This window comes from Dreissena polymorpha, chromosome 12, assembly GCF_020536995.1.
Source record: "Dreissena polymorpha isolate Duluth1 chromosome 12, UMN_Dpol_1.0, whole genome shotgun sequence".
Classification (NCBI taxonomy): Eukaryota; Metazoa; Mollusca; class Bivalvia; order Myida; family Dreissenidae; genus Dreissena; species Dreissena polymorpha.
The window spans coordinates 7,971,372-7,998,672 of record NC_068366.1 but is presented as its reverse complement, the minus strand read 5'-3'; the positions used below and the strand labels follow the sequence as shown (position 1 = coordinate 7,998,672).

The 27,301-nt window shown below is 32.7% G+C and overlaps 1 protein-coding gene across 9 annotated transcripts; it reads right to left on the bottom strand.

Moving 5' to 3' along the window:
* LOC127853963 (uncharacterized) lies at positions 1–26,873 on the bottom strand. 9 transcript variants are annotated; one of them, XM_052388838.1, is made up of 10 exons: positions 26,735–26,871; positions 21,559–21,578; positions 16,415–16,519; positions 13,474–13,542; positions 11,340–11,444; positions 8,418–8,486; positions 7,417–7,485; positions 3,942–4,043; positions 642–749; positions 1–476 (listed from the first exon to the last, which is right to left on the bottom strand). In XM_052388838.1, the coding sequence occupies exons 3-10, from the start codon at positions 16,509–16,511 to the stop codon at positions 280–282; spliced, it is 816 nt and encodes a 271-aa protein (XP_052244798.1). In that variant the 5' UTR covers positions 16,512–16,519; positions 21,559–21,578; positions 26,735–26,871; the 3' UTR covers positions 1–279. The 9 variants fall into 9 exon arrangements, with proteins under 9 accessions (XP_052244798.1, XP_052244796.1, XP_052244797.1 ...); XM_052388836.1 differs by lacking the exon at positions 26,735–26,871 and adding an exon at positions 22,360–22,523; XM_052388837.1 differs by lacking the exon at positions 21,559–21,578 and having other exon boundaries at positions 26,735–26,873.
* Between the last annotated feature and the right edge of the window lie 428 nt (positions 26,874–27,301).

Below are 27,301 nucleotides of genomic sequence, written 5' to 3'. Positions count from 1 at the left end.
TTATTCGACTTGTTTAATTCTCAAAGCTAGTTTTTACACCTTTACAAAACACAATGCAAGTATATAAGAAATTTAGAAAATAATATTCTTCGTACAATGATAACATCTGTTTTACTAGTCCGTGTTTGTTGTTAGACCTTGTTTAAGCAAGTAGATACTGCATCGTATTGGTATTGTTATAACACTGTCACAGTTGTATGATTTTAAACAAACGGTTAGTTAACATATTTCGTAAGTATCTTTCTATGTTCCTTAGAAACGTTATCGCTGCTTCTGTACCTAGTGCCGAGTATTAGACGATTCTTTTATTGTTCTTTCCGAAATATCTTCAGCCCGATTATTAAGGATTGGCAAGTGCACGAACATTCTGATTGTCTCAGGGAAAATGTTTACGGACGAAATCATCCGATAACTGACATCTTCTAAGGCATAGGAAAGGCCTTCTTGTGTAACCACTTCAGATTCATCTTGTCTCCCTGGAAGAACACGAATTGTTTAAATGTTTGAATAATGAACGGCACATAAAGACCCGTCTTATTAATACAATCCATGTAAATAAATATTAACATGACAAGAGTTAAAATCAGAACTTTGTTCACACCATTACAAAATACAAAAAATACAATTGGACAGGAAAAAACCTTTCAATATGTCGCTAATGAGGTACGTCCATAGGGAAAACAATAAAGTGATCAAGACACGCTGAGCCGATGTTACTCTGGAAAACACATATTCCAGATGAAGGTTTCCTGGAATAAAGACAAATATAAACGTTTTGTTTATTTTCCGACCGTTTTCTTATTAGCATTCTATCCTTATCGGCATTGGGCAAGTCGTGGGTATTCGGATGAGTTTTATTACATTTGAAACAGGTCGATATTTCGCTCCCCGATTCTGCAAAACAAACACATAGCACACTACTATTACTTGCAAGCCCGTTTTATACTGATGGCAATGCGTGATGTCTGCAACCTCATTAAAAACATGTTTTGCCTGCTGTAACATGTTTATTTTCGTTGGAACCTTGATTGATAAATTTAGACCAAGAAATATCTGCAATGTATATACACATACAGCTCAGAATATAAAGAAAGTCCATAATATTGAAGTGGTAAATATGACAAAAAACATTATAAATTTATATAAAGTGTTTGAACAAAAAGAAATTCAATGAAGCAGTTCAATACAATATGCATACCCAGTTACATGTAAGGGTTTAAAAGGCAACACATACAGTCTATTTTGAACAGCTTTGAGAATAATAGTCTGACCAGTTAAACATAACCAAACCAACTCCAGGGCCCGTATTCACCAACCGATTCTCAGACTTAAGAATAAAGAATAGACTTAGAACCAAGAAATATGTGTTCAGTGTTTGAATATATACAGGCCTCCACTGGTGAGAATGTCATTAACAAAATGTTCCATATGAAGAATAATATAGATAGAGATGTTTACTGCAGAGTTTGACTCAAACTTAAAGAAATTCTTGAATATTCTAATTTAAAGAATTTTCTTTATTCTTAGACTTAAGTCAAGAATTGTTTGGTGAATACGGGCCCAGAACTATCACCAAATACATTGGCTTTTCACGCGTCAAATACACGATCCCAATGCAAAAAAATGCCATCACGTTTGTTCATATAATGCTGTTACACGAAAGCGTTATGCTCGTCAAAACCAGATTAATAATGGTTCTAATTGTGAGAAACCATTAGTTTAGATTGGCTATCTAAGGCTTAAGAACAATACAAATAGGTTAAATAAAGGTTGCATCATTGAAATGTATTTTATATTCTGAAGATCCTTCGAGTAAAACTAGACTTGATATAACACTATTATGACAAACAATAAGTTTCTTTAAATTAAAATAATGGTCATCTTCCTTTAAATATTTTAGTTTAAGCAATTTGGAGCTTGATATCTAACGATAACACAAATGCTAGCTATCGGGGCAATGATGTGTGGTTCCGAACTTGAATTAATTGGAAATCTTTTATGCATCTTATCGGGTTGGATTAAATGACAACATGTTCAATGATGGTCAAATTTTGAAAATTGCTTAAAAGAAAACAATGTGCGTAAAGTATCGTTCCAGATAAGGCTGCACAGGCTGCACAGGCTTATCAGTAGCGACGTGTTCCGCTGTTATGGTGTTTGTGTTCACAGAAAGTATTTCCTTAGCAAAACACAAATTTCGGCTGAAAGTGTCGTCTCTGATTGGCCTGTGCGGACTGCACAAGCTTATCTGGGCGACAATTTACGCACATACATTGATGAAAGTGTCGTCTCTGATTGGCCTGTGCGGACTGCACAAGCTAATCTGGGCGACAATGTACGCACATACATTGATGAAAGTGTCGTCTCTGATTGGCCTGTGCGGACTGCACAAGCTAATCTGGGCGACAATTTACGCACATACATTGAACCCCTTTTTCACAGAGCATGGTGCATATCAATATTATCTGTGTGCCTTTAATATTCAATTTCTCTCCCTTAATATTTTATCAAACGCCACTTATTTGGTATCTATATAGTAAACCTGTTAGATCGTTTGGTTTTTAATTATACCTCTTTTTCCAACGATGAACACGGCTTTTTGTTAGATTATAACTTTTTTTTATCTGACTAGTATAATTTTGTGTTTGAAACAGTTATATTGGTACTATTTATGTGGCTAAAGACAGATATACAATAACAAGCCGTGTAAGTTTACCTATTACATTCTTAGTGCTTTGAAAAACAAAATAAAGTTGCAAAGAGTACTCAGACAACATCAAACATTAGTACATATCTTTCTTAATAACAAACTCGCCTCCGGAACAAATCTTTTTAATGATAAACTTATACTTCTCACTAAAACTAATATTTGCAAGAAAAACATGATTTTGCATAGTTATACGTAACACAACTACCCAATATTATAAAGGTATACAACTCACGTGTATATATTTAAGTTGTGCCCTTTATATTATTTCAAACAATTTATTTATATAATTCAATAGAAAAAATGAGCAAACAAATCATAGCGGTTCATGTGGAAAGTAACGGTGCACAGCTTCAAGCCGATTATTTTTTAATTCTGCTATGGGATATATTCAAGCTTGATGATGATGTTCTGCATTAAGATAACTAAATTCTATAAATATATGTATATATTAGACTTAACCTAAAGAACCCTATGAATCTTATTGTTACTGAGGCTACATCTCAAGATTTACTCATAACGGATCATAATTACAAACAGGTTCTTTGGACCAACATGATGATTTTTATGTTTATGTTTTTTAATTTCACTTGTTTGGCAAATCTTAAAAGAGACATCTCTATGACATATATCACTTACATAATTTTCGCTACATTATGGCCTGATTATGAGTAAATTATTTTACTCATTTTACTTTTCTTTTAGTGTTAACGTATTTTACAAGGTTATTTATTTCATGAACTACGCTAATATACTACGTTATAAGGTATTTTGGTTTAATAATGTATTCTTTTTTTAAAATCATGATTGCTGAATGGGATTTCTCATAGTCATTTGAAGTATTTTTAGGTTGCTCAAATGTTAATAAGCAAAACGTTTTGCTCAAAACGTTGCTTATTACCTTCATCATGCATATCGATCGCAATGTTATAACTTGTCTGTACTTAATAATACTTGTCTATTAGTTTTTATTTTAAGTTTCTTTCATATGTCAATCATTTTCTCTATTGATACCAAGGACGACTTCTAAAGACTGAAATAAGACATATGTATCCGTATACTTAGTAAATTCTAGTAATTTACTTATTCATATATTGATTGTAAATACAATACTATAGACTGACAATAATTAGGGCGAGATTACTATATATAAAACCAGAAACCAGCTGCAATTCATTCTATTATGTTTGTCGGCATAAGCGAAAGAAATTATATTTCCATAAGTTGAACATACCTTGTTTGAAAATTGCACTGTAGTTGAATAGTGTACGAGAGGCTGTCTTCATAACAATTGACAGCAAGACAGTCAAGGCAGACAGTATGATTTGTATCTTGGCTAAAACAAAATAGTTTAAAATGTATGCGTATTAGAATACTAAACAAACACGCACGCTACACAACAAATCCTTTGTTATAGATAATGTACAATTCGAAGTATATAGTATTTAACTACAGAATCTATAACATCATCAAAAGTAAATCATATCTCAAGTTACAAAATATAATACAATATTCTACATTATATAAACATGCAACACAACTACTTTTGTAGTATGATCATTGAAGGTGTCCACGCAATACTGTCGCTCACGGAGATCATGCTACAGTACAGCACACTTTACTTACCAGATCATACATTGATTGAAAATATCCAATATTGGCATCTGCATAAAACCGTATTATAATGTGTCAGAACACGTACATGAAAAGTCTCCCCTCTGTGCATGTAAGTATGACACATATACCGGATTTCGAAATTACGTCTCACACATTGATTCATCGCAAAAACTCAGTTTTGAATATTTAAAAATAATGGTTATAGTAAAAGGCATCTTGGCCACTCCAAATTGATATGTTGGTGTATGGATTTTTTTGAAAAAAAATTGAAGAGGCGAGCGAAAGTTTGTTTTTTTTTAAATTCAGGAACATTGTCGAGCGAGCGAAGAGCGAATGAAAAAAACACATTTCGATAGAAAAATATTGCATTATCAAAAGATACAGGTTTAAACAGCTATATTTTACATTCAAATCAATTCTTATACAAAGAATATATATATTGACCTCATATTTATACGAGTAAGTTGCATATGACCTTGGACCACGAAATATACATGTATCCATATCATTTAAGTGAGGGACACATGTTTACCTACTGCTTCTTTTATTTGTTTAAAGTTTTAAACGGTGAAAGCTGTGAAAAGGTATACCATGTTGCAAGCTGTGAAAAGGTATACCATGTTGCAATAGCTCTTGAAGAGGGACAATCATCAAAATGATAATGACAGACAGTCTGACAAAGGTCATGCATATAACCCATTGTCGCTACCATATTGTAAAAGGGGCTTATTGATGGCTAGCACGGTATTGTATTTTTCTGAAATAAATGTATACATTAAAAAGAACTTATTTGATGTTTCTGAAATACACGGACCTAGCTATTAAACATGTTCCGTCAACCTCGTATTTTAGAAATTATAAAACGTTGTCCCTGTGAAACTTTTAGAACCAGCATTTATTGATTTTATGTTCATTTTTTGTTCACTTAAAATTGTGTTATGGAAAAAATGTGCATACAAACAGGGAAATACCGTCCATATGCCCATTTAATGAAAAAAGTATTTAAAAAAAAACTTACGTCATGTGTCCCGATGTTGTTTGAAATTGAACATGCTTCAACGGTATCTGCTGATATATGCATGTTCGAACGTAAACAAACACATTCAAATAAGTCACAGAACGTAGAAGATGTGTTTATATTTTTAAGGGTTGGCTGCATCTACTTTTCACCGCAATTTGTTAAAACGGTCACGACATCGAAACATGTACTGCTCGCGCAGGAAGCCCTTTTTCTGGTCGTCTCGATCGAACTTTTTAGCGTCTGCAGTAATCGATTAAACAGGTTACGAAACACTGTATTTGTCATTCGTATTCAGCGTCAAAATCGTTTCTGATAGATCGCGTTTTTTTCTTTTACAAATTAAAAAACTACATGCGCTATGGTTACAGAAGGACAAAAAAATGAGTGCGAGCGGTAAAAAAATCCATTTTGACAAAATAGGTGCGGCAAATCCGACGACCAACAGATCAATTTGGTGTGGCCCTATGTATTTATTTTTTAATTATAAGTTATTTCCAAAGCATGTTTTAAAGGGCATCAATTATATTTCAAACTTAGGTAAATACAATTGTGCATTTAAGGGAAATGAAAAAACAACAACATGCATTTGGCCGCTTAAAATAGTAAAATCAGTAAAATCCTCAAGCTTAATAACTTTCTAGAAACGTAGAGCCTTAACGGCCGGTTCCTGGTCAATGTATTTAAGTCTGATTCCCTTTGAATGCCATTAGAAATACAGCCATTGTGTTGCGTTTATTCGCGATTTCATATATTTCATATTTGTATTTTGTTTCAGATTATTTCAAGCCTTTGTATAAATTTAAAGATAAATATATCCTCTTTCGTAAATTGCAGTAAAAAAGATATATCACAAAACATCTAAGAAAATGCATCACTCCTGATTGCAAACACCGGCAGTAAACAAGGTGTCGGAAGTGTAATTTCGACAAAAGCTAAGTTCCTCATTAAACGAACCCAAAAATTCAGATTGAAACTTCTTAGCCTCCAATTAAATGAACCAAAACCGTCAGAGATTGAACGAGTTTTTACAACTAGAAAAGGGGAACTCGTCAGATATTAACATTGCATTATTTAAATTGTTTCATGACCGAAACAGAATATTGTTCCTATTAAATTGTCATAGTCAACGCATAAGTCTTAATTAATACCACATCTAGTTTTTAGAACACGCATCACGATCACAAATAGTTCAAATTTCGTTACGAATCGGCGACATGAGTATAACCGAGTCATTATTCGAGTTATTGGATATTTCCTTATCATTGTATGTAATGCAAAATCCGGAGATTATTAATACACAAACACGGATGATTATTTGTCTAGAAAGTTTAAAGTTAAAAAATTGTTCAAAATTACAACAAAGATGTTACAAACATACATCAGCTATACTGTTTATCTTAAAGCATTTGGTAATAGTTCCTGGGCGTCTCCAGGAGTTTTTCCTTACATTATTTATGTTAACACTGGACCGGCCCTATATGATATTTATTACCGCCTCAATGTACGATCGGTATAGTAGCACTGAAGATGTATATGGTGGCCTCATTTGTATTCGCACAAGAATACACACGCGCATATTCTAATAGGAACATGAATGACGCTTTTCGAACGTCTACGATGTTTGACGATGAACAGATTTTTGGCGATCAACGTCTGTTGATGTCAGTTAGATTAAGATCCATATACTTTTATCATCAACACATATTAAACTGAATCAAATACAACTTGCTAAATAAAATTGTAATATATTTTCATGACAACTACGCACATAGTTTAGCAAAGATCACTTGGCGATGGATGTTGATGGCTGAACCGTAATATCCCTTTAAACAACGTACAAAGCAGTGTATCATATATACGGGCCATTCATTTTGTACGCAATCACAATATCCAGTATACCTTTTGATGTGAGTTATTTTTCCCCAAATTACGCAAACAGTCATGCGTATTGTGTTTTTTTATGTCAAATAAAATTGAATGCTACGTATTGTAGTATAACCACAAATGCAACATTATTTTTATACTACCCATGGCCTAGTATTGATAGCGGAAAAAACACAAGTGTTCATACCTTCATTATTCTCTTCGACGAATATATCAATTACCCTGATTTGAATGACAATTTGCTGATTGTTGTTTTCTGAAATAATGAACGCAGGTAATGGGTTATTGCATTTCTTACAATACTGTACAGTGTTTTTTGTAAAAGCATGACTACATTTACTGTGGATGAATGCGAATGTTTATATCCTAAGCAAGTTTTTGAATATCCTTAATGACACAATTTGTTTATCAACTATAACATGCAAAATAAAGACTTGTTGAGGCAGTATGTTAAATACAGCAGTTTATTTAATTTTAGGGATGAACATTTAATATTCTTGTAAAATAAATAGCAGACAGTTGTTATCCTTCGGGATAAGACCATAAGATAAAAAATCTTCACACTTTACAGAATTCACGTTATATCCCGACAACAAACGGATTTTCTTTTAATAAAATGCTTTATGATTATAATTGTTACATAAGTTTCCCTTTAGACTTTTTGGTTCCGTAACTAGTTTTTTGTACTATAGTAATGGAGTTAAAAAATGCCTGCGCCATGTTGGATGAATACATATGTTGTAATTTGTTGTTGCCGCTACTGGTCTTACTTTTTGAATGACGGCTATGACCGGATTTGTTTGGAGTCGCCTAAGCGCGTGTAGAATTTGTTTTTTAAGTGACCTCATAGACACGCTAAAGCGACTTGGCACTCCAGATGTGTTTTTGCTTTTGCGAACAAGACCAAAACTTTGAAGGTGTACGGATAAATAGAATTCTCCTATGGGTTTTTAAATGTGAATAACTTGTTGTCTGCTTTTTGTTTTGACATATCCAATCACAATATCCAGTATACCTTTTGATGTGAGTTATTTTTCCCCAAATTACGCAAACAGTCATGCGTATTGTGTGTTTTTTATGTCAAATAAAATTGAATGCTACGTATTGTAGTATAACCACAAATGCAACATTATTTTTATACTACCCATGGCCTAGTATTGATAGCGGAAAAAACACAAGTGTTCATACCTTCATTATTCTCTTCGACGAATATATCCATTACCCTGATTTGAATGACAATTTGCTGATTGTTGTTTTCTGAAATAATGAAAGCAGGTAATGGGTTATTGCATTTCTTACAATACTGTACAGTGTTTTTTGTAAAAGCATGACTACATTTACTGTGGATGAATGCGAATGTTTATATCCTAAGCAAGTTTTTGAATATCCTTGATGACACAATTTGTTTATCAACTATAACATGCAAAATAAAGACTTGTTGAGGCAGTATGTTAAATACAGCAGTTTATTTAATTTTAGGGATGAACATTTAATATTCTTGTAAAATAAATAGCAGACAGTTGTTATCCTTCGGGATAAGACCATAAGATAAAAAATCTTCACACTTTACAGAATTCACGTTATATCCCGACAACAAACGGATTTTCTTTTAATAAAATGCTTTATGATTATAATTGTTACATAAGTTTCCCTTTAGACTTTTTGGTTCCGTAACTAGTTTTTTGTACTATAGTAATGGAGTTAAAAAATGCCTGCGCCATGTTGGATGAATACATATGTTGTAATTTGTTGTTGCTGCTACTGGTCTTACTTTTTGAATGACGGCTATGACCGGATTTGTTTCGAGTCGCCTAAGCGCGTGTAGAATTTGTTTTTTAAGTGACCTAATAGACACGCTAAAGCGACTTGGCACTCAAGATATGTTTTTGCTTTTAAGAACAAGACCAAAACTTCGAAGGTGTTCGGAAAAATAGAATTATCCAATGGGTTTTTAAATATGAATTACTTGTTGTCTGCTTTTTGTTTTGACATATCCATGCAATTGGTTTGAAATGATGCCTTGACAACACAATGTAAATGGCCGAGAATTTAAATCTGGGCAGATAATAGTATTTAAACGCCTCTCGGATTTAAACATTCCATAACAAGACTTTGTACAAAGATTACCAGCTCCAATGTCTGATTGGCATTATCAATACTCTTTAGACTGTATAGTGCAGTCACCCTGACCCAAGACGACATACCCCGTATCAGTGGTAATAAGAATGTTAAAAGTCATATTGCATATTTTTAAAATCAATATTGAGTATTTATGAGCAAGTGTTACCTGTGTCTGTAATGGGACTGCTATTAACATTTACAGCTTTGCAAATATTTACCATGATAACCAGTGAAATTAAATGCATCACTACTATATTTTAAATAAATGTTAAACTAGATGTGGATTATTTGCCCGATATACTTTTATACTTCATCACTTAGAACAAAGCATATCCCTACATTTTATCATAAGATACTACCGATACTGACTACTGCACGTTGATTTGATCATAGTGGTCATGCTTGTCTTTAAACTGTTCATCTAAGTCAATCGTTAACAAGTTGTAAGGATAAATCGGTGTTCGTGAAACGATGAAAGTTAAAAGTCTTAAATACTTATATATCCAACAATTAATTGATCAATGTTAATGCTATGTTAATGCTTCTAGTAACATGTTTGAATAAGAGCAAAGTATGGCTTCTAAATCTGATTTCTCAGCGACAGCACACACATGTGGAAATGCCTCATTTCGTTATTCTCATGGCTGTGAGTCTTCCTGAGTCGTATTTAGCCACTGTGACTATAACACTTACTCAGCAGATATTGGAGCTGGTAATCGTAGTGCATACGTAGTTTCAAAATCAAATATATATCTTCACTTTCATTTCTATGCAATTGAATTTTCCGAGTCTACATACTTATACCGATGACATTTATTTATAAATAGGTAAGACAGATATTTATTACTTGCAATAATCATTTCCAAACCTCTCTTTGTACATCTACCATTTAATTTTACTTGTAAGATATTTTATGGATGCTGCTGTATTTTGTCTACCTAGCATACACTTTCTCCTTCTTTCCAATGTATGCCGTGTTACTTCCTTGCATATGCTGACTTAAACAAGAGATTGTCGACATAAATAGTGGTAGGACCAGGGGCAGCACCAACACATTATGTTTGCAATACATGTCAAATTTGCATTGTTCACCAACAAGGCGCTGTAATGCTGATATCTTACGCAAAATTATAACGAAAAATGTAGTCCATTAAAACACGGTTTCAAAATGACAAACATGAAAATAATACTCAAAAGCATTCAATAAGATACCGAGCAATATTTCTTAGTAAATGGGGAATAATGTACATTTTCACCCGCCTGTTAGAGCACTAATTGTCTCCCTTAACTGAGAACATATTTTTAGTACTAATATCACAACAAATGCAAACAGATAACATCTATACCAGACATGGCAATGCAACGGGAGTAAGATGATGTCTTATTGCGTGTCATATTTACTTTGTTAAGCTATTGTTGCTGAAAGAAAGTCTATAAGAAAGTGTATACGCAACTTAAATAACAAGCAACCAGATTGACACATATTTACAAAATGTAGATAAAATATTTACATATATAATTTGGGGCGCCCCGCCCAAATAGGCCACACCCACACAAAATTGCATTTTACTATAATTTCTTCATTTCTACACCAATTCACTTCTAATTGATACTGAACTATTCTTATGAAAATACGGTCAATCTCAACTATGCATAGCCCCATTACCAACCCTGGGGTGCCCCGCCCACATAGGCCAAACCCACCCACAATTGCCTTTTACTTAACTTATTCATTTCTACACCGATTCACTTCTAATTGATACTGACCTTTTCTTTCTACAATACGGTCAATCTCAACTATGCATGGCCCCATTACCAACCCTTGGGCGCCCCTGGGTCAAACATGCGGCGTGGGGATACGCGTCGGCCTCTGCCGCGCCATTTCTAGTTATTTATGGATTTATTTATGTATTTATTTATTTATTTATTTATTATGTATTCATTTATTTATTTATTTATGTATTTATTTATATATGTATTTATTTATACCTTCATGTTGTTTGCCCGATGAGGTATCTCGACACATCACTCGTATCTTGTTATTCATCATGGTTCCGTCGCTCTTACAATTAGAGGTTGTATGCATGGACGTTTCTTAAAAAATAAAAGCATTATAAAACATATTAAGCTGAGCCGCAAGCGTGTCTATGGCCGCTGTTGTGAGCTCTATGTACATATATTATATAAGTCTACTGTATAGATTCATCTCATTGTAGGTAGATTGTAAACCTTGAATATCATAATAACATACTGTAATTGGCAAAATCAAGTAGATGTTTACAATGGAATTTGTTTGCCTATATTAAAATAAAAATTAAATTCTTCATGTTATATGTATACCTTAATGTAATATAAGTTTAATTTAAAAATACAACAATTTTTGAAAATAGTTGTCTGATCAAACATGGTAGTTAATGGTTGTTTTTCACATTATTATTTAAGTAGTTCTATTATGTTAGGATGAAAATAAATATCAATACATTACTTGATGCATACATAAAGACTCAGACGTAAATAGATGCAAAAAGAGGGAAAACAAATTATCATACCACCGGTCACACCAGATATGCCTCCTCTCTACGACCAAAGCTTTCATATTTTGGACAATATGTCGAACGTCTTTGTTGAGAGAATAAAACGCTTATTTTTTTGCGGAACGTTTAATTAGTGTACACACTTCAATTTGTAAGGCCGTCATTTGATTTGAACGCATATTACTAGTTAAACGTTGAGGGTCGTGGGCGGGGAATAAATGTACGATATTTCCTGAGAGAGACCCATGGACGTCATCAAAGTCTCCTAGCATTGCCAAACGAAAACAAAGCTGAACAAGAACCAAAATAAAAAGAAAGCCGGTCAGGAGATACCTAAACGAACAAGATGGAAAGACTGTAGTGGAGAGGCTATGAATACATCCGCTATTCACTTAAAAGGCAATCCTTGTACAAATATACGACCAATACAGTTGTCCTCGGGTTCTAGTTCTGCGTTCTTGACAATGCCATTGCTCAAATAACGGTTGGAATAGAGCTATGCGTCTTTGATATGTGCAATAGACCAATTTGATCATCGGTGATATCAAGTCGTCTACATGACGTTTTAAGCATGACTTTTACGACACTGATGAGACCTTGACATTTGTACTGCGTTGCTTCTGCGTACACGGGGTTCTAGCAAGGATGATAAAAATGATAATTCGGCGTTAACTTTGAACATGACCAGCGTAGCCGACGTAAAATAACAGACTAAGGCGTGCATGGCGTTTGAGCGCCGTCCTCATGAGTTCTCACAAAGACCCCGAGGCATCCTTGGCGATGCTGCCATCTCGGTGTTACTGGGGTATACGAGTTGTAAGTAGAAAGTAAGAGAGTATTTTTTTCATTTGACACATCTGTTTGAATGTAAACACAATTCAGGAAAAAAAAATTTGCTTATGATAGCCATATAATATATTTAAGTTAAATGCGTCTTTATAGTAGATAAAACATTTAGGCTGAGAAAAGACGTTATGAACGTCAGGCAAGTTAAAAAGGCAGTTAAATAAAAACTCATTTGTTGTTTTATGACAATAATTTTCTGTGAAATGTTGCTAACTTGACCTTGTATATGTATATAGCTTTGTATTCATTCAACTTAAGGTAGTGCATATCCTTCCTAACTTTAGATTGAGATTTTGTAAATTAGTGTAAAAATGTATAGGTTTTAAACCAAAATATGAATAAAGCACACAAATATTGAATGTCAAAAATGTGTTTATGTTATTATATCCGTCTTTAGCTTTAAAATGATAAATAGTTTGACCATATTGTACCACATTGAATGAAGAAAAACCAAAGCGAAGTTTTAATGAATTTTACCCCCCCCCCCCCATAAAAATTAAGTACACGTCCGCATGTTTAAGTGATATCGTAACACGTAATCAGTAATGCGATAATGTTAAACAGTTTTGTGGTAGACATTCGTAAAGTATAATTTACATAAAATGAGAAATTGGATTGTACGAATGTTTAATGTCAAATATAATTGAATGCTACGTATTGTAGTATAACCACAAATGCAACATTATTTTATTATACTACCCATGGCTTAGTATTGATAGCGGAAAAAACACAAGTGTTCATACCTTCATTATTCTCTTCGACGAATATATCCATTACCCTGATTTGAATGACAATTTGCTGATTGTTGTTTTCTGAAATAATAAAAGCAGGTAATGGGTTATTGCATTTCTTACAATACTGTACAGTGTTTTTTGTAAAAGCATGACTACATTTACTGTGGATGAATGCGAATGTTTTATATCCTAAGCAAGTTTTTGAATATCCTTGATGACACAATTTGTTTATCAACTATAACATGCAAAATAAAGACTTGTTGAGGCAGTATGTTAAATACAGCAGTTTATTTAATTTTAGGGATGAACTTTTAATATTCTTGTAAAATAAATAGCAGACAGTTGTTATCCTTCGGGATAAGACCATAAGATAAAAAATCTTCACACTTTACAGAATTCACGTTATATCCCGACAACAAACGGATTTTCTTTTAACAAAATGCTTTATGATTATAATTGTTACATAAGTTTCCCTTTAGACTTTTTGGTTCCGTAACTAGTTGTTTGTACTATGGTAATGGAGTTAAAAAATGCCTGCGCCATGTTGGATGAATACATATGTTGTTATTTGTTGTTGCTGCTACTGGTCTTACTTTTTGAATGACTGCTATGACCGGATTTGTTTCGAGTCGCCTAAGCACGTGTATAATTTGTTTTTTAAGTGACCTCATAGACACGCTAAAGCGACTTGGAACTCAAGATATGTTTTTGCTTTTAAGAACAAGACCAAAACTTCGAAGGTGTACGGAAAAATAGAATTATCCAATGGGTTTTTAAATGTGAATTACTTGTTGTCTGCTTTTTGTTTTGACATATCCATGCAATTGGTTTGAAATGATGCCTTGACAACACAATGTGAATGGCCGAGAATTTAAATCTGGGCAGATAATAGTATTTAAACGCCTCTCGGATTTAAACATTCCATAACAAGACTGTGTACAAAGATTACCAGCTCCAATGTCTGATTGGCATTATCAATACTCTACAGACTGTATAGTGCAGTCACCCTGACCCAAGACGACATACCCCGTATCAGTGGTAATAAGAATGTTAAAAGTCATATTACATATTTTTAAAATCAATATTGAGTATTTATGAGCCAGTGTTACCTGTGTCTGTAATGGGACTGCTATTAACATTTACAGCTTTGCAAATATTTACCATGATAATCGGTGAAATGAAATGCATCACTACTATATTTTAAATAAATGTTAAACTAGATGTGGATTATTTGCCCGATATACTTTTATACTTCATCACTTAGAACAAGGCATATCCCTACATTTTATCATAAGATACTACTGATACTGACTACTGCACGTTGATTTGGTCATAGTGGTCATGCTTGTCTTTAAACTGTTCATCTAAGTCAATCATTAACAAGTTGTAAGGATAAATCGGTGTTCGTGATACGATGAAAGTTAAAAGTCTTAAATACTAATATATCCAACAATTAATTGATCAATGTTAATGCTATGTTAATGCTTCTAGTAACATGTTTGAATAAGAGCAAAGTATGGCTTCTAAATCTGATTTCTCAGCGACAGCACACACATGTGGAAATGCCTCATTTCGTTATTCTCATGGCTGTGAGTCTTCCTGAGTCGTATTTAGCCACTGTGACTATAACACTTACTCAGCAGATATTGGAGCTGGTATTCGTAGTGCATACGTAGTTTCAAAATCCAATATATATCTCCACTTTCATTTCTATGCAATTGTATTTGCCGAGGCTACATACTTATACCGATGACATTTATTTATAAATAGGTAAGACAGATATTTATTACTTGCAATAATCATTTCCAAACCTCTCTTCGTACATCTACCATTTAATTTTTCTTGTAAGATATTTTATGGATGCTGCTGTATTTTGTCTACCTAGCATACACTTTCTCCTTCTTTCCAATGTATGCCGTGTTACTTCCTTGCATATGCTGACTTAAACAAGAGATTGTCGACATAAATAGTGGTAGGACCAGGGGCAGCACCAACACAATATGTTTGCAATACATGTCAAATTTGCATTGTTCACCAACAAGGCGCTGTAATGCTGATATCTTACGCAAAATTATAACGAAAAATGTAGTCCATTAAAACACGGTTTCAAAATGACAAACATGAAAATAATACTCAAAAGCATTCAATAAGATACCGAGAAACATTTCTTAGTAAATGGAGAATAATGTACATTTTCACCCGCCTGTTAGAGCACTAATTGTCTCCCTTAACTGAGAACATATTTTTTAGTACTAATATCACAACAAATGCAAACAGATAACATCTATACCAGACCTGGCAATGCAACGGGAGTAAGATGATGTCTTATTGCGTGTCATATTTACTTTGTTAAGCTATTGTTGCTGAAAGAAAGTCTATAAGAAAGTGTATTCGCAACTTAAATAACAAGCAACCAGATTTACACATATTTACAAAATGTAGATAAAATATTTACATATATAATTTGGGGCGCCCCGCCCAAATAGGCCACCCCCACACAAAATTGCATTTTACTATAATTTCTTCATTTCTACACCAATTCACTTCTAATTGATATTGAACTATTCTTATGAAAATACGTTCAATCTCAACTATGCATAGCCCCATTACCAACCCTGGGGTGCCCCGCCCACATAGGCCACACCCACCCACAATTGCCGTTTACTTAACTTATTCATTTCTACACCGATTCACTTCTAATTGATACTGACCTTTTCTTATGACAATACGGTCAATCTCAACTATGCATGGCCCCATTACCAATCCTTGGGCGCCCCTGGGTCATACATGCGGCGTGGGGATACGCGTCGGCCTCTGCCGCGCCATTTCTAGTTATTTATGTATTTATTTATGTATTTATTTATTTATTTATTTATTATGTATTCATTTATTTGTTTTATTCATTTATTTATTTATTTATGTTTTTATTTATATATGTATTTATTTATACCTTCATGTTGTTTGCCCGATGAGGTATCTCGACACATCACTCGTATCTTGTTATTAATCATGGTTCCGTCGCTCTTACAATTAGAGGTTGTATGCATGGACGTTTCTTAAAAAATAAAAGCATTATAAAACATATTAAGCTGAGCCGCAAGCTTGTCTATGGCCGCTGTTGTGAGCTCTAAGTACATATATTATATAAGTCTACTGTATAGATTCATCTCATTGTCGGTAGATTGTTAACCTTGAATATCATAATAACATACTGTAATTGGCAAAATCAAGTAGATGTTTACAATGGAATTTGTTTGCCTATATTAAAATAAAAATTAAATTCTTCATGTTATATGTATACCTTAATGTAATATAAGTTTAATTAAAAAATACAACAATTTTTGAAAATAGTTGTCTGATCAAACATGGTAGTTAATGGTTGTTTTTCACATTATTATTTAAGTAGTTCTATTATGTTAGGATGAAAATAAATATCAATACATTACTTGATGCATACATAAAGACTCAGACGTAAATGGATGCAAAAACAGGGAGAACAAATTATCATACCACCGGTCACACCAGATATGCCTCCTCTCTACGACCAAAGCTTTCATATTTTGGACAATATGTCGAACGTCTTTGTTGAGAGAATAAAACGCTTATTTTTTTGCGGAACGTTTAATTAGTGTACACACTTCAATTTGAAAGGCCGTCATTTGATTTGAACGCATATTACTAGTTAAACGTTGAGGGTCGTTGGCGGGGAATAAATGTACGATATTTCCTGAGAGAGGCCCAGGGACGTCATCGAAGTCTCCTAGCATTGCCAAACGAAAACAAAGCTGAACAAGAACCAAAATAAAAAGAAAGCCGGTCAGGAGATACATAAACGAACAAGATGGAAAGACTGTAGTGGAGAGGCTATGAATACATCCGCTATTCACTTAAAAGGCAATCCTTGTACAAGTATACGGCCAATACAGTTGCCCTCGGGTTCTAGTTCTGCGTTCTTGACAATGCCATTGCTCAAATAACGGTTGGAATAGAGCTATGCGTCTTTGATATGTGCAATAGACCAATTTGATCATCGGTGATATCAAGTCGTCTACATGACGTTTTAAGCATGACTTTTACGACACTGATGAGACCTTGACATATGTACTGCGTTGCTTCTGCGTACACGGGGTTCTAGCAAGGATGATAAAAATGATAATTCGGTGTTAGCTTTGAACATGACCAGCGTATCCGACGTAAAATAACAGACTAAGGCGTGCATGGCGTTTGAGCGCCGTCCTCATGAGTTCTCACAAAGACCCCGAGGCATCTTTGGCGATGCTGCCATCTCGGTGTTACTGGGGTATACGAGTTGTAAGTAGAAAGTAAGAGAGTATTTTTTTCATTTGACACATCTGTTTGAATGTAGACACAATTCAGGAAAAAAAAATTGCTTATGATATCAATAAAATATATTTAAGTTAAATGCGCCTTTATAGTAGATAAAACATTTAGTCTGAGAAAAGACGTTATGAACGTTATATTAAAAATATCACAAAGAATACTTATTATAGTTTAATATAAACACAATGTTACGTATTTAGAAGTAACGGCGTTATTCGTGATAACCAGGTGTAAATTACTTTCCGTTTCAATTACATTTCTAGGTATTTTTCCACATTTGGCACAAAGTTAGATATTATGTTCCAATAAAATGCCCAAGATTTCACGTTACTCGATAAGTCTTAAAATTGGATATAACATTCATCAATAATAATATATCTAATAATAGCAAACAAAATGCGCACTCAAACATATATAGTTTATACTTACAAGCAAACAATCTTTACTTTTATTATTTTTTATATATGTAATTTGTTTTTTGCTTGTGTAATATCATCATATCTTCTGAAAATATTAATTTGGAAATTATTCTATTAAAACGCTTAAAAGAAAGTCATAAAACATGTTTTTACAGCTTCAATATACAATATTTCAAATAAGCAACACACAAGACAAATAACAAACATAATTTTTTAAAGCGCCTGACTTCTGTAATAAAATGCCGTTGATCTTAGTAAAGTTCTTGATCAATGCGTCTGCTCCTTAAGGTTTATGTAGAGGCTTCATTTTGAAAAATGTGGGACCCCTAGCATTGGACTCAAATTTGACTAAAGGAAGAGTGCCACATTGAAAATGTATACATATTTGCTTTAAAGGATGTTTTTTCTTCAAACTGCTACCAATTTTGTACATCAACGTATCATACCATCCACGAAATCAATCAAAATACAAAGCGATTATAACACTAAAATATACATTATTTTCAAAAATCTGAATCATGTTTATTCCACGTATTTCGGCGGCAAAATTATATAACTAGTGAATAATATCGACATTGACGAGGGCAAGTTACGCTTAAATAGTAAAAAAAAGTTACATATCTAGAAATATCAAAACTCGAACACATGTCATTTCATCACCATGGGGGCAGCCATTTTAAAATTAATAAAATAAAAAGAAACATGCTAAAAACCCACTCATCGCCTAATTGACATTCCAAACGGTTGACGATGACAAATGCATTGGATTGTAATCTTTCCGTTGATGTTTGCAAACTGCACGATCAGACCTCATAAACACTCAAAAGAATAACTATGTAAGAAGCATTTCACCAATGTTTATAATTGTTGTCGAATCACATGTATTATATTATTGCGCATAAAATAGTACGCTTACAGACTGACAGAAAGATCGATACGTTACTCCGTTCAATTCATCACGGTATACTAGTCTATTGATAATATATAATAATACATCGCTTTAACTATCTAAAAGCAGAAATAATTCTTTTAAACGGAGTTTTTAATAACGAAAGTGAAAACAACGGAAGTTGGATGGATATTCTGTGAGATGCACTTCGGCTCCAGAAAAACAATACACATAAACTAAAAAAGACGTGTGTGGGACATTTTTTTTTAGCTGGAAAATATTTGAAATAGGGTAAGTGATGATATCTCTACGTGGTAATTTCTGTTATTTAGTGCGATCTCTTGCTGATTAATGTTAATAGTTGTTTTACTAGTTGCCACCCAACTGTCAAATTAAGTATGTGTTTTCTCAGGTATGTGTATACACATACCCGGTTTTTTTACCCTTGCACGTGGTTTCGACCAATTTGTTTTGCACGTTTTTCTACGGAGCACAGCGATGCCACGCTTTCAAAATGGGTAGAAGGAATCGAAATATAAAATCAATCGGTTTGCCAATTTATTTATATTCCTTTACAATTGTATATGTCGTCTGCAATCTATTTCAATTTGAGATGGTTTAAAATTTGCAATTTGGTTGAGAGGTAAATAACAAAATTGTTAAGCCTTTGAAATAGAATTGTGACTCTTATTATCCACCATACCTGGATTTTTAAAAAGAAGTTACGTTTTAGTTATTTTAAGAACTTTGTTTAGGAAATTTATCCAAAAAAAGGCAGTTAAATAAAAACTATTTTGTTGTTTTATGACAATAATTTTCTGTGAAATGTTGCTAACTTGACCTTGTATATGTATATAGCTTTGTATTTATTCAACTTAAGGTAGTGCATATCCTTCCTAACTTTAGATTGAGATTTTGTAAATTAGTGTAAAAATGTATAGGTTTTAAACCAAAATATGAATAAAGCACACAAATATTGAATGTCAAAAATGTGTTTATGTTATTCTATCCGTCTTTAAAATGATATATAGTTTGACCATATTGTACCACATTGAATGAAGAAAAACCAAAGCGAAGTTTTAATGAATTTTATCCCCCCAAGAACCTTCAGTACAAGTCCGCATGTTAAAGTGATATCGTAACACGTAATCAGTAATGCGATAATGTTAACAGTTTTGTGGTAGACATTCGTAAAGTATAATTTACATAAAATGAGAAATTGGATTGTACGAAATACCGAACCGGAACATATTGGATTTAATGGTCACCTTAAAATACAAAGAGCGCATACAACAATCGAGTTTAGTTTACAAGGTTATAAACGAAGATATTTTTACCAAAATAAATGTTAATATATAAACAAAATACAAAGTTATGCAAACTGTGTCATGTAAATGTATAATACGAGTTTGCCTTTGTATATTGTTGCAATTTTGAGAATATACAGTAGGATAAGTTTGCGTCCTAACATATGTCCTGCATGCATCAAAGTCAGTGAAACAGTTTTCGTATCTGGTGTGGAAAATTGAATAGTTAATACTATATATGTATAAAGGAGTATTGTTTTCAAGTAGCGTATCTTGTTATGTTTGATGTGGAATGAAAGCAACACATAATTAAGAGTCTTGTACAATTTCTTGAATGGATTATTTTTCTTAATAAATCTGTTGTTTTCTCAATTTCCTGTTCCACAATTGATTTATCATTTTGTCGTAGGAAATTTTTAATTCAAATTTGCAGACTTTAGACAGATAAACAACATTTCAAAGCTTTCGGTTGACATTTTGACTTTATATTATTCAACCTTTAGACAGAATGAGGAAGGTTTGTTAGACATTATTTAAGTGGTTCAATACAGACGCATGAATGCAACACTTCAACCACTTTTTACTCACTAGGAGTGCTTTCCTTAACAAGAAAGATTTTAAGCTAGTTTGTCCTCATAATGATAAATGTTCATCTGAACAACACACTCGACACACTCACATCATTATGACTATGTACTTATTAATCATAAGATTAAGCATGCAGTTTTCGAACGGAAATAGCTTGATTCATAGGGAAGATTATGTGACGAAAGTGAATACACATGAGTAAAGAAGTAATGACCGATAGCGAGAAAAGTGAAACAATCTGGAGTCATAAGTGTATTCTAATCCTTTGTAAATATTGTTCCAAGTTTGATTAATATTTTTCAAATTGATAAAAAAAGCACTTTCATGAAATGCATTAAAATTTCAAATAATTTAAATACTTATGATTTGTAGGGAATGCTATGCGTATGTGATATGGTATAATTGTTATTGGAGAATGTTTTAAACTTTGAAAAAATAAATGGCATACACTTATCACAAGAAAACTGTCAAACAATGTACAACAAACACAAGAATAACCAATATATTGATAGGATAATGCATGTTGCTAGGAGAATGAGCCTATTAATACCTTTTTTGTAACTCGGCGATCTAACCGGATATAAATTATATTATCTTACACATCTTGAAGATAAAACAGCTTAAACATACACAATAATTTCATAGGTAATACGTTAAACAACTTAAATCGATTATAATCTTATAAGTATTAACACGGTCTTCATGCTGCTAATGTTCGTGCACTTGCGTTACGAAACTTGACTCTTTAAGCGCGGTTTTTGTCAATATGTCAATTTTTTCCGCTTGTTCGCCGAAAATCTAATGAGTTGTAACAAAGTTTCAAATCGTTTCGTAACGTCTGGGTTAATTCATTATGCGTGCTTATATGCATTTATTAAATAAAAATAACATTAATAATGAAGTTTAAGGTATGTGGTTAGATCGAGCATCGTTATTTTGATGCATTTGATCAAAAACTTCTATTCTGAAAACGTTCATTTTCAATATCAATGAATAATTAAAGTTATGACAGTCGCTTGGTTTACATCTAGTATTATTCCTTTAACAACCAAAATATATTTTAGGTAACTAGAGACGCCTATATATATTGAACACATCACACCAAAATAAGAAAATAATTTACAGCGAACAATATCATATTCGTGTGCTACTTTCGTTTCTAACATTGAAGATGATTTTAACATGTTACCATAAACGCAAAGCATCTATAAATATAACGCATCCATTTTTTTTAAATTACAACACACTGATGGAATATTTATATTGTAAATATTTACCACACTACAAATTAAGAATGCAACATTTTAATACTACATGAAGGTATCTAGTTTTCGAATAAGCAAATACAAACCTTAACAAAATAAATGCTTTTTAATCTTCTGACTGCTGAATACAAATAACTTCCTGTCCTTGCTCAGCTTTTAAAGTCCTTATACTTTTTTTGCAACGACACCACTTCTATACGTACGAAAACTTGTTAAGCTCTCTCTTAACTACAAATCTGTGCGTTTTATTATGAAACTGGATTGCGGTGGGAAATCCCAAAAGTTTCGTGTTGGTAAAATGCATAATACGTCTGTACGGACTGGTTTAACGCAATGGGTTGGTTTAATTGACTGCAGACTAAAACAAATATCGGTTAATACAATTATACTTTGATTGGTGTTATTGTTTATATGTTTATATAATACAATTTAATTTCTTAAAAAATAGGTATAATCAACTTATTTGATAACCATATATTGTAATAACAGTTAACGTCTACGTATAAAATTATTTATATGGTTTGCACTTACAATTTGCACGTAACACATAGTGCACGCGTCTAAAGTATAATTATTTTAATATTGTAATACATATGAAGTATGAAAATTGACAATGATTCTGGAAAGATGCCGACGATATATCCGATTTAGGAAACTAATATAAAGTGAACATCTTTTAGGGATATTTAAATTTAACATTATATTCAAATTCATAGACATATTTCAAATTTAACATTGAATTGTTATCATTACTTTGAACAGTTACAAAAGCTTTCTAGCTATTGATCCGAGCGATGCGCGGTATTGCTACTTTAATGAAAATCATAAATCGTATGATTACCTAACTTTTCGTTTTTATTAACTCACTTTGTTATGTTTTGACACCTTTCTAGTTGTCTGATCAAACATGGTAGTTAATGATTGTTTTTCACATTATTATTTAAGTAGTTCTATTATGTTAGAATGAAAATAAATATCAATACATTACTTGATGCATACATAAAGACTCAGACGTAAATGGATGCAAAAACAGGGAAAACGATTTATCATACCACCGGTCACACCAGATATGCCTCCTCTCTAAGACCAAAGCTTTCATATTTTGGACAATATGTCGAACGTCTTTGTTGAGAGAATAAAACGCTTAATTTTTTGCGGAACGTTTAATTAGTGTACATACTTCAATTTGTATGGCCGTCATTTGATTTGAACGCATATTACTAGTTAAACGTTGAGGGTCGTGGGCTGGGAATAAATGTACGATATTTCCTGAGAGAGGCCCAGGGACGTCCTCGAAGTCTCCTAGCATTGCCACACGAAAACAAAAGCTGAACAAGAACCAAAATAAAAAGAAAACCGGTCAGGAGAAACCTAAACGAACACGATGAAAAGACTGTAGTGGAGAGGCTGTGAATACATCCGCTATTCACTTAAAAGGCAATCCTTGTACAAGTACACGGCCATACAGTTGCCCTCGGGTTATAGTTTTGCGTTCTTGACAATGCCATTGCTCAATTCATGGTTGGAATAGAGCTATGCGTCTTTGATATGTGCGATAGACCAATTTGATCATCGGTGATATCAAGTCGTCTACACGACGTTTTAAGCATGACTTTTACGACACTGATGAGACCTTGACATTTGTACTGCATTGCTTCTGCGTACACGGCGTTCTAGCAAGAATGTTAAAAAGGATATTTCGGCGTTTACTTTGAACATGACCAGCGTAGTCGACGTAAAATAACAGACTAAGGCGTGCATGGCGTTTGAGCGCTGTCCTCATGAGTTCTCACAAAGACCCCGAGGCATTCTTGGCGATGCTGCCATCTCGGTGTAACTGGGGTATACGAGTTGTAAGTAGAAAGAAAGAGTGAGAGTATTTTTTTCATATGACACATCTGATTGAATGTAAACACAATTCAGAAAAAAAAATTTGCTTATGATAGCCATTAAATATATTTAAGTTAAATGCGTCTTTATAGTAGATAAAACATTTAGGCTGAGAAAAGATGTTATGAACGTTATATTTAAAATATCACAAAGAATACTTATTATAGTTTAATATAAACGCAATGTTTCGTATTTAGAAGTAACGGCGTTATTCGTGATAACCAGGTGTAAATTACTTCACAAAAAAGTCCACGTAACTTTCCGTTTAAATTGCAGGTTCTTGGGTTTTTTTCCTATTATGGCACAAAGTTAGATATTATGTTCCAATAAAATGCCCAAGATTTCACGTTACTCGATAAGTCTTAAAATTGGATATCACATTTATCAATAATAATATATCTAATAATAGCAAACCAAATGCGCACTAAAACATATATAGTTTATACTTACAATCAAATTATCTTTACTTTTATTATTTTTATATATGTCATTTGTTTTTTGCTTGTGTAATATCATCATATCTTCTGAAAATATTAATTTGGAAAATATTCTATTAAAACGCTTAAAAGAAAGTCATAAAACATGTTTTTACAGCTTCAACATACAATGTTTCAAATAAGCAACACACAAGACAATTAACAAACATAATTTTTTAAAGCGCCTGACTTCTGTAATAAAATGCCGTTGATCTTAGTAAAGTTCTTGATCAATGCGTCTGCTCCTTAAGTACAAGTATGCATGTTTAAGTGATATCGTAACACGTAATCAGTAAAGCGATAATGTTAAACAGTTTTGTGGTAGACATTCTTAAAGTATAATTTACATAAAATGAGAAATTGGATTGTACGAAATACCGAACCGGAACATATTGGATTTAATGGTCACCTTAAAATACAAAGAGCGCATACAACAATCGAGTTTAGTTTACAAGGTTATAAACGAAGATAATTTTACCAAAATACATGTAAATATATAAACAAAATACAAAGTTATGCAAACTGTGTCATGTAAATGTATAATACGAGTTAGCCTTTGTATATTGTTGCAATTTTGAGAATATACAGTAGGATATGTTTGCGTCCTAACATATGTCCTGCATGCATCAAAGTCATTGAAACATTTTCGTGTCTGTTGTGGAAAATTAAATAGTTAATACTATATATGTATACAGGAGTATTGTTTTCAAGTAGCGTATCTTGTTATGTTTGATGTGGAATGAAAGTAACACATAATTAAGAGTATTGTAAAATTTCTTGAATGGATTATTTTTCTTAATAAATCTGTTGTTTTCTCAATTTCCTGTTCCACAATTGATTTATCATTTTGTCGTAGGAAATTTTTAATTCAAGTTGGCAGACTTTAGACAGATAAACAACATTTCAAAGCTTTCGGTTGGCATTTTGACTTTATATTATTCAACCTTTAGACAAAATGAGGAAGGTTTGTTAGACATTATTTAAGTGGTTCAATACAGACGCATGAATGCACACTTCAACCACTTTTAACTCACTAGGAGTGCTTTCCTTAACAAGAACGATTTTAAGCTGGTTTTTCCTCATAAAGATAATTGTTCATCTGACACTTAGTGATTTCTGAACAACACACTCAACTTATTAATACCATCATTATGACTATGTACTTATTAATCATAAGATTAAGCATGCAGTTTTCGAACGAAAATAGCTTGATTCATAGGGAAGATTATGTGACGAAAGTGATTACACATGAGTAAAGTAGAAATGACCGATAGCGAGAAAAGTGAAACAATCTCGAGTCATAAGTGTATTCTATTCCTTTGTAAATATTGTTCCAAGTTTGATTCATATTTTTCAAATTGATTAAAATGCATTTTCATGAAATGCATGAAAAATTCGAATAATGTAAATACTTTTGATTTGTAAGGAATCCTATGCGTAAATACCATGGTATAATTGTTATGGGAGAAGGTTTCAAACTTTGAAAAAACTAAATGGCATACACTTATCACAGGAGAACTATCATTCGATGAACAACAAACACAAGAATAACCAATATATTGATAGCATAAGGCATGTTGCTAGGAGAAAGAGCCTATTAGTACCACTTTTTTGTAACTTGGCGATCTAACCGGAGATAAATTATAGTATCGTACAAATCTTGAAGATAAAACAACTAAACATGCACAATACGTTTATAGGTAATATGAAAACGTTCATTGAATTTCAATATTAATTTATAATTAAAGTTACGACTGTCGCTTGGTTGACATCTAATATTATTCCTTTAACAACCCAAATCTATTTTAGGTAACTAGAAACACTTATATATATTGAACACACCGAACCAAAATGGAGAAATAATTCATAGCGAACAATATCATATTCGTGTGCTACTTTCGTTTTTAGCATTGCAAATTATTTTTACATGTTACCATAAACGCAAGCATTTATAAATATAACGCATCCAATTCTTTTAAATTACAACAAACTGATTGAATATTTATATTTTAAATATTTACCACACTACAATTTAAGAATGCAATATATTAACACTACATGAAGTTATGTAGTTGTCAAATACGCAAACACGTACCTTGACAAACTATATGCTTTTTAAACTTCTGACTACTCAACTACTCAAAACAAATAACTTCCTTTTCTGCCTCAGTGTTTTAACTCATTTGATTTTTTTGCAACGATACCGCTTCTATACGTACGAGAAATTGTTAAGCTTCCTTAACTATAAATCAGTGCGTGATATTATGAAACTGTATGGCGGTGGGAAATCCCGAAAGTGTCATGTTTGTATCATGAGTAAAACGACTGTACGGACTGGTTTAACGAAATTGGTTGGTTAAATTGTGTGGAGACTAAAACAAAAACCGGATAATACAATTATTCTTTGATTGGTGTTATTGTTTATATAATAAAATTTAATTTCTAAAAAATATAGGTTTAATCAACTTATGTGATAACCATGTATTGTAATAACAGTCTACGTCTACGTATATCACTATTTATATGGTTTGTACTTGCAATGTGCATTTAACAAATAGTACACGCGTATTAGATACATATATACATTTAAAGGACTGTGTCTAAAATATGTAAATGATAAAGATCCACATGGATGTATTAACAACTGTTTGTAATTATGGAT